The following is a 9,735-nucleotide window of genomic DNA, read 5'->3' as shown; positions in this document are numbered from 1 at the left end:
TTTAAAAAATATAGTAGATAAACTTTGCAATTTTTTTCATGCATATTGATAAATTGATAAGGATTTAATTGAAATATACTGACAGTGTAAAATGATTTTACACCGTCAGTTAATCATAGTCGTTGGATGTTAAAACAAGTTTCACTTTTATTTTAAAAATCTATAAAGTAATGCAAACGGGTGATGGTGATGAATCGATTGTGTAAAACATTTTCCAGTGCAAGTGTATATAATTAATCTCAATTGATAAATTGTGATATTTTTTTATTTTACTTCTTTTATTGGCATATTGGCAAGTAGAGATTTTTTTCCTTCTTTCTTTTCCAACAATTCTTTCTTCATGTACCACCCTTTATTTTTTCTTTTTATCCTGATAAAGTAAAATCATAGCTTTCCAATTAATTTGGTCTTTGTTGTGGAATATTGAACGTCCAATGTTTATTAATTGCCAAGTCCACGCATCTTCGAGGAGAAACTACACTTTATTTGTGGTTTTATAATGAAAATGATCAAAAAGATGAAAAAAGTACACAAGTGTTTTAAGGATCAATAGAGACTGAAAGCACCAAATGTGGCTGATATCATATCATAGCATAAAGCTCTTCCGCAGCCAATATATAATATAACAGCTAGCATAACACTCAACAACAAAAGTAATGAAGAAATTAAATTAAGGTAAGAATATGAAAAAGATTTTCACCTTAATTTTACAAATTGTCAAATAAGGTTGACAACTATTTACTCAACTAAGTCAATTACTGCCTAGTATCATGTTATAGTCACAACTTTTCAAATTTACAATTATGTTTTATTCATTTCTGCACTGCATTTTCGGGCTTTGTCAGGTGCGTCTGTACATAAATCTTGGATCGCGATTTCAACATGCGGCGCGTTATCAATGTCCTCAACAGGTTTTATGATTCCTCTATGAAGTAGTGGTGGTTTTTCCGGTGACACATTGGTTTCTAGAGTCTTGAAGTGTGCCAAATGAGAAAGCTCAGAAACAGATTCATAGATTTTGTCGACAGAAATAGTGATTTCTTCAAGTATTGCAGCAACTGTGGCAACTGGTATTATAGCTAAGAGCTCCACATCCTCTAAGGAAATGACTTCTAGTACAAGTTTCAGTTCTTCTATTGCACTTTTTGAATTTTCTATGTGACTTTTAGCTGATGAGGGGTGTGTCATTGTTTTCATTGATGATGATATTGCTTTCAACGCTTTGTTGGATTCAGAACTCATCTTTGTGCATGCTTCTTGAATTGTACACTTGAATTCCAAAGAAATCTGCAGTAACCAAAATGCATATATTAGATTCAAAATGGTCATCATAAAATAGACATGCATGCAAGTTAATTTTAGACTTTTATATAGTAAGATAATAATGATGTATTACTTGTATTTCAGGGTTAAGATATGTGTTGAGGGTTTCAATCTTGTATGCACATTCGCGAGCAAGTACTCCGATTTTCAAGTATTGCATCCAAGGATGACGAAGACTAAAACCGCCGTGACCTGGTTCCCACCTTGCAAAATTTGCCTGAAGATTATGTGAAAATTATAAGTTCATTCCCAAACATGAAAAATGTTAGTATTCAATACCATATATCAAAAGAAAAATATTAAAATACCTACCAATGATTCTTCAGTTGCTTTGGAATTGAGAACACTTTTATATCCTTGTAGAAGTGACTTAGATTTTTCTTTATCCTCTGATGAGTGAAAATATTCACCTTCAAACCCTGAAAATAAATAATTTAGATATTAACATACAACACAAACAAACAAAGAGACTCAAATTGAATGCACTCGTAAACATTACTCGTTACTGCATCATGAATATGTATTATATCATGTATACCTTCAAGATAGTTGGCTAGTTTTTCTATGTTGGAAGCAACCATGTTATGAAGGTCTTGACCTGCCCAGACAGGACAAACAAATATGGAGATAAGCATGCAAGCTGCAGCTCCAATAATAATAGTTGAAAGTCTCTGATGTGCAAGCTCAACAACTTCTTCCACTCTATACCCCGACACCGCAACCAAACAGAATGTCAATATAAATACCACCATCCCATAGTCATATCTTGCCTTTATCTTTGGAACAAATCTTAAAAATGTTGCAACTGCAGCTGCAAACACAAAACTTATTAGCTTCAAATGTATATAAACTTCCTTTTTTTATTGTATATAGTTATAGTTACCTAGAATGAAGACAAGGGTTCCAAGGACAATAGCTTCTCCTCTTTCTCCAACAGCAGTGGCTAAGTGATGACCTCCAACCCCTAAAGCACCAGCTAATAATGTAGCGCATCCTCTATTCAAACTTTTGCTAAGGGTTGCACCTGATTCATTTATTATCAACAAAAACAAGTTAATATTTTTTAAACTTTAAACATTAATTATCTTATGCTTGTTTTGGTTATATTCATGATATGAACTCTCACCAACAGTAAATTCGAAAACTACAACGACAGTAAGAACTGCCCAGATTCCAGCATCTCCAAAGCCATTATAAAGAGGCCTTGAATAGTAAAACAAGGACACAACTGTAAGAGCAACTCCAACTTTCAATGAGTGGATTACTCTTCTAGGGTCATCTTTTCCTATCTTTTTCACACTTTTTGTTGCATTCATAACCTTGGACTTCAACTTCATAGGCATAGCCTTGAAGAAACCACCCAAGCTAGATAAGAATCCAGCTTTGTTTACTTGATTTGTTGACTCAATATCCATGACAAGATATAGAGATGATTAAGTTTCAAAATGGAACAAAATAGCAAAAGAACCAAATAAGGTTGAAACTTGAAAGACTTGAGGTTGAAATGAGTTTGAAGAGTTATATTTATAGGAGTAGAAATGAAAGCATATACTTGTTTGAAGCAGCCATAGTTAATTTTAAATTAATGAGATACATGAATTGCTGTCTTTTGTTGAAAGTGAAGAGACTAATTTTGTTTGGTGACAGAAAATATATTATGATTAAACACGCATGCCCATGACTGAAAGTACTATACTTTTAGAAATTGGTCTTAAAATAACATGTACCAAAACATGCATAGACATGGAATGTTAGGAGATATACCTCGAGCTTGGAATTGTTTAGTTCTTAAAACAGATTAAACAAAGTTAATTTACTAGAGTTCATGAATAAGTAAAGATAAAATAGGGTAGTAATTTATTAGAGGAAGTAACTGACACATATACTTTAGTCACTATCATCCTTAATCATCGCTGTATCCCACCTCCTTAATTTTATTTTCCTTTTTTTGTTTTTCTTTTTAAATGATAGCAATATATTGAAGAAGAAAGAAAAGGAAAAAAAAAGGAGACTAGCCAAGACCATTACAAAAGAAAACAAATATAAAAAATAAAAAATTCTAACTTATCTTTTTTACAAAATCGTCCTTAATTCTGCGCTCTACATTAGTCAGAAAATCAGTACACGAATTTCCTTTTCTATAAAAGTGTGATATGAAAAAGGCATGCCAGTCAATATATTTTTACAAAAATGCCAACGGTTTCTTTGTTGTCAAGGCACCAAGAAGTTTTTTGAAAAAACTTGGATGACCACAAGAGAGTCTGTCTCAATCCAAAGCTTTGACCATACATTATCTCTAACAATTTTAATTTCCTTGAGCACCATAGAGAATTCTCCATGTAAGGATAAATAATAAGAAACTGATTCGGCAAAGGCAAGGAGGAAGTCACCAATGTTGTCTCGGAAAATACCACCACAACCAGTAGATAAAGGATGGTGAGAAAATAAGTCATCACAATTGCACTTTATCTAATCAAGGTTGGGGGGCTCCCAAAGCACTTAAGTGATAAAAGGAGCGCGAGGAGGATGCACATAGACATTAAAGGCTTTAATTATGTTGAAGTCAATCATGGAGGAGGAAGAGGTAAGTGTGAGTTGTTACCTGTCAAGAAAATATGTGCCAAGATGAGTGAAATGGTTCGTTAAAGGTAACATGTTGTTTAGTCATATTTATGACTTTTCAAATGGAATTGATCAAGTAGATGATAGCTGCTTTGATGACCAAGGCACTATGAGGAAAACTTGCTTTAAGTCAAAGCTTCCAAACGTCTTATGTGTATTTGAAGGACATATGTGATTTGATAACTTTACCAAGCCAAATCCATAGATTGATATCAAAGGAACAATGGAAGAAGGTGTGGATAGTAGTTTATTCATGGCATTTGCATATGCTACACATAAAAGCCAACTAACAACCTATTGATTGCTTCAAATCATCACTTAGTATTTTGTGATGCAATTAGGCACCAAACAACAAAGGATTTGGAAGGTGGGATGTCCGAAGTCCATATGTTTTTAGCCTTGTACAATATAATGGAAGTAAGATATTTTAGAAGGTATGCCTCCTTTATGGATATGGTAGCATAGTTAGCATTTGTTCACACAATTTTATCCATGTCAGTGCCTAGAAAGAGGAGGATAAAACCCTTTGATTAATGTTGGGAAAAAGATGGTGCCAATGTCAAGAAAGTGAAGCTAGCTGAAATATGTCCACCAAACGCATCACACCTCAAATATTATTAGTTGGTACAACCCTTGTCTCTATTCATAGACTTTAGTGTAATTCCAGTCAATTCACTTTCAAGTCTGCAACTAGCCTCTGTGGCTCCTCTTTTCACATCCTTCTGATTAAAACACCATTGCAATTTCTTTATCTTTTGGGATATACTTTCATGGTCATTCTCACTTTCTTAGTTTTGACGCCACTTTCTTTTGAGATACAACTTATGGTCATTCTCATTTTCTTGGTTATGACACCACAATTCAGAGATACACCTTCCTTGTCATTCTCACTTTCTTGGTTTTGATACCACTTTCTTTTGAGATACACCTTATGGTCATTCTCATTTTCTTATTTATGACACCACAATTCAGGGATACACCTTCATGGTCATTCTCATTTTCTTGATTTTGACACCACTTTCTTTTTGGGATACACCTTATGGTTGTTCCCCTTTTCTGGTTTAAATACCATCCCTTACCATGTTAAACCCATTGCTTTGGTAAGACCCTTGTCATGTGAGTCTCCGACTTTGACAAGTTTCCTTTCCTTTGGTTTAAATACCATTACAATTTCCTTTCTTTTTCTTTTCTGGGACACACCTTTATGGTTAACCCATACCCTTTCTTTTTGGGGCACAACTTCATGATCGTTCCCTATTTCTTAATTTTGACACCACTTTATTTTTCCTTGGGTTTAAACATCACCCCGAATCTTATCTTTTTCTCAATCTTTGTCTTCCAAATTATAGAGCTCTGACTTCCTGATTGAACTATGAGGATACGTAGGAACGAGGATGCGATTCCTTGGCGAGCACCTTTCGCCACCCTTCTTTCCTCTCACCCCCTTTTTCAGTGTTTGTTCTCCGAACTACGAGGCTCTGACTTTCTCATTGCACCATGAGAATACGTAAGCATTATGGCCATAATCCTCCTCGAGCACCCTTTTTTCTAACCCTTTTCTGTTTTGCAGATACATGAAGATTGCAACACCCATCCAAGCAAGAGCATTCAAAACGGTTCCCATGGAGTACCATGGATATGAGCGGTGCTAATACCTTCCCCTTGCACAACCGATTCCCTTACCCGTTTCTATGTTTCTTTTCCTTTGGATTTTCTCGATGTTTCCCTTTCCACTCTTTTGGGATAAATACAGTTCGGTGGCGACTCTGTTGTATCTTCGAGTGTGCGATGCGTTCGGTCGGCATATTTCAGCTGGCGACTCTGCTGGGGATATACTCGTTGCTAGAAGAAGTCAAGCCTAGTTTCGTTTGTTTCTTGTCTGCTTGGGTGTTTATTTTCATGTTTGCCTACTTTTATATTTTATGATTATTTCATATTTTTATTGCTTAATATTTTGCATTTTTGTTAACCCTATTCTGGATATTTGTCTTTTGCTGTTGTTGGGTTGGGCTGATGTTACTCGAGAGAAGCTCTACATCCGAGCTTGAGTATACACACAGGATAGACTCATGGACAGTCGTGTTGACCTGTATTTCGCGCATTGGGTTGGCACGAGACACACACTCAGACTAGAGTCACTTAAGGGTACTTTTATCCTTTGAGAATTTACTACGACAGAGTATTTTCACTTGATTCCATGACCCTGGGAGTCCTTTTAGGATCACCTTTTGAAGACTAGTTCATACTTGTGAGTGAGATACTGGGTTTTTGCAGGAAACCAAGCTCTCACGTACCTTTTGCTCTCCTGTAATGTCATACTTTTGATCCTACTTTGAGCAGAATGTTCAAATTATCCAGAACGCGACCATGTTGTTGCATATCATTTGCATATAATAAAATATCATTACATCATATAACTCTTTTTGCATATGCATTTCCAGGGAACCCGAGAGCCTGATTTGTTGTTGAGTACTCAGAGATAGCATAAATCCTGCCAGAAGAAGTGTGTTCAACTACAAGTTCGTAGAACCCCAGTTGAAGGCTTTGAAGGGTCTAGGAACTCGTTTGGATCTGGATTGCAGAGAAGATTTCAAGAAGGCCTATGTGAATATCCTAGGTATTCTCAACACTAAAGCGAACACTACGGTAGTTCATACCCTGGTGCAGTTCTATGATCCTCGCTTGAGGTGTTTCACTTTTCGGGATTATCAGTTGGCTCTGACATTGGAGGAATACTCATATATCTTAGGGGTCAGAATTAAGGATCAGGTTCCTTTTATCAGTACCAAGGAAATACCGAAGTCTCATATTTTAATCTAAGCCTTGCATTTGGATAAGAAGGAAGTGGAGCTCAATCTTAAGCCTAAGGGTGGAACTCATGGTTTTACTCTGAAGTTTTTGGTTGAGAAGGCCATTGTCTTTGCTGATTTTGGGAGTTGGATAGCTTTTAACGCTGTTTTCGCTTTGCTTACCTATGGGATTATGTTGTTTCCTAGTATGGAAGACTTTGTGGACCTTGCATCTATTCACATCTTCCTGTCCAAGAATCAGGTTCCTACACTTCTTGCTGACACTTACTACTCCATTCATGTAAGGACGCTGAAGAAGAAGGGTATTATCGTGTGTTGTGTTCCTTTTTGTATATGTGGTTTATTTTACACCTACCCAATAAGGGTCCTTTCGTCGAGAACAAGGACAATATCAAGTGGTCTCAGAGGATCATGCTTCTGACTGCTGAAGATATTTTGTGGTACTCTAGAGCTTATAATGATGTCAAGGTGATCCTTAATTGTGGTAATTTCTCCAATGTGCCCCCACAGGTACAAAGGGTGGAATTAACTACAATCCAAGGATAGCTTTACGTCAGTTGGGTTACACATTGTTATGTAAGCCAGATTCCGAGCATGTGGAGGAGTTTGTTTTATATGAAGGGGTTGACAATCCCGAGTTGCTAAGGAAGATCGTCAGAACTTGGAGAGAGGTCCGTCCTCAAGGAAGGTCCGAGTTAGGGAAGAAGAATTGCATCTCCAAGGAAGCTTATACACAGTGAATTAAAGACAGGGTTGAATAAATTTTGTTGTCATTTTCGTTCGAGCCATCTCTGAACATCCTACAGCCGGTGCTTGTAGTTATTCCTACCTCGGAGGTTGGGAAACTCAAGGAGACTATCAAGAACCTAGAGAAAGAGAATGGTCATCTCCGATCTAATCTTAGTAGGCTTACAAGGGAGAAGGAAGACTTGGAGCTTAACCTCAACCAGAAGAGAATCATGACATCCCAAGCGGTGGAGGAAGCCTAAGACGAGCAGTTCAAAAGGAGGAAAGTAGGTCATGCTCTGAAGGGGAGTATTGACAGTTTGTTTATCAAGAGGAAATAGCTTGCTGATGCCCAGTATCAAGCATGCAAGATGGAGATTAGTTGCCAAGACCAACTTAAGAAGCTTCGAGAACAGTTAGAGAGTTGCAAGAAGGAGTTGGAGGAAGAATGAATATGTACTAAGCAGTTGGAGGTTTCTTTATCTTAGCACCAGACAGAACTCGACAAGCGGTTTGAAGAGTTTTGACGGTTGAAGGATCAAGCGCATCAAAGTAGAGAAGATACTGATTAACTTCAGTAAGAAGCTACGTATTGGGAGAGGTATAATCGTCATCTGCAAGTTCTCTTAGATCAGAAGGAGGTTGTGCTACAAGACATGTTGTGTAGACCAACTTAGTCTGTGCCTTCGAGGATACGCATTGGTAGTTGATCCAAGATTCAGTGGATGCTTAGTTATCTTTGGGGATTTTTGTTTCCATTTATTTTCTATTGAACACACTTGATGTATCCCTTGGGGAAAAGCTATAATAATTGTACTCTTTGTTTCATTATTATGAATATAAAAGGGTTCTTTTCATTATCATTTTTATCTTGTGCCTTTTATTGTATGTGCTTTATAGTTACTTGCGACAAATAAAGACTCGAGAATTCCTTGGAAAATTTTATAGTAATCAAATCTTTTTGCATAACATCCCATTTATTCATATGCATTTTTCTATCCGAAATACAAAATTCTTACATTCGTCTTCATCCTCTTCAGAAAGACGACGACTCACTGGTACTTCACCAGATCCAACAAATAGAGAATTATGTCTGATTTTGAACAAGAGAATGCTACAACAAGGGACGATCTAGCTCTTCTCCAAGGAGATGTGGGTACCATTCTGGAACATTTGCAGACTAAGAGAGACAACGCTGTTGTTGTCAATCAAGTTAATGCTACTATGGTGACTTTTGTTACTGACATAACTTTAATTGTGATGGATCCTATTGACCCAGTTATTCAACCTGCTACTGTTATCCAACCTTTGTCTCAAGCTTGCCCTAGTAGGTTTTCTACTTCCTACTCGTGGCGAATGCTTCATACTTACAATTCTCAGTTTGCTGCTGGTAATCTGTTCATGCCATACCATTCCTTTGTTGTTGCTTCTGCCAATATGAATTTTGCTACTTTCCCGCGGGGATGCCTAATCTGTATTCTGCTTAAGGGGTTGAAACAAAAGAGACACTTGTTGTTGACAGTGCTGAAGACCAGGAACCTGAGTATAGGGGTCCTCATCTCAACTTCCATATCTCTGATCCATATGTTCAACCAAATATGTATGCTTCTGGTGCTATGGTCCTACCTTTTCCTAACAATACTGCACTCTAGTATGCCCATTTTGGGGCATCTCTTGCTCCAAATGTGTAGCCTAGGGGATAGATTGCTCAGGAGGGCACTCCAGTTGCCCAAACTTTGAATCTAACTATGATGTACCAGATGTTTCCTTAGTTTATGCCACCTATGCCTGCTCAGAATGTTGTTCAACCTCCTCCTAGGGTTGCTACTCAAAGGGTACCTGAGATCAATCCACCTAGGCCTGCTGAATATCAATTTTTAGAGGAGAGAATTAATGTCATTAAAGGTTTCTCTGATCTCAGTTTGAATACAAGAGAATTGTGTTTGGTACCCAATGTTATGCTCCCTCAAAAGTTAAAAGTACCTGATCTACCCAAGTACAAAGGCTTAAGTTGTCCTTGTAGTCACATTACCATGTACTGTAGAAAGATGGCCTCCTACATTGATAATGATGAGTTGTTAATCCATTGCTTTCAAGATAGTCTGTCTGGAGCATCTTTGGATTGGTATATAAATCTAGAGCCAGGGAAGATAAGGTTCTGGAAGGATTTGTCTGACTCCTTTTTGAACCAGTACAAATACAATATGGACATGGCTCTTATCGGATTAGAGCTTCAAAACCAAGCCCAATGGTC

At 37.1% G+C, this 9,735-nt stretch overlaps 1 protein-coding gene across 1 annotated transcript; it reads right to left on the bottom strand.

The window, feature by feature from the left end:
• Window positions 1-552: 552 nt before the first annotated feature.
• Window positions 553-2,795, bottom strand: LOC127128951 (aluminum-activated malate transporter 8). The gene is made up of 6 exons (XM_051058297.1): window positions 2,450-2,795; window positions 2,207-2,347; window positions 1,862-2,134; window positions 1,636-1,742; window positions 1,397-1,540; window positions 553-1,287 (listed from the first exon to the last, which is right to left on the bottom strand). The coding sequence occupies exons 1-6, from the start codon at window positions 2,736-2,738 to the stop codon at window positions 802-804; spliced, it is 1,440 nt and encodes a 479-aa protein (XP_050914254.1). The 5' UTR covers window positions 2,739-2,795; the 3' UTR covers window positions 553-801.
• Between the last annotated feature and the right edge of the window lie 6,940 nt (window positions 2,796-9,735).

Source organism: Lathyrus oleraceus, chromosome 3, assembly GCF_024323335.1.
Source record: "Lathyrus oleraceus cultivar Zhongwan6 chromosome 3, CAAS_Psat_ZW6_1.0, whole genome shotgun sequence".
NCBI classification, from domain to species: Eukaryota; Viridiplantae; Streptophyta; class Magnoliopsida; order Fabales; family Fabaceae; genus Lathyrus; species Lathyrus oleraceus.
The sequence above is the reverse complement of the archived record's forward strand: the minus strand, read 5'-3'. Positions and strand labels throughout refer to the sequence as shown.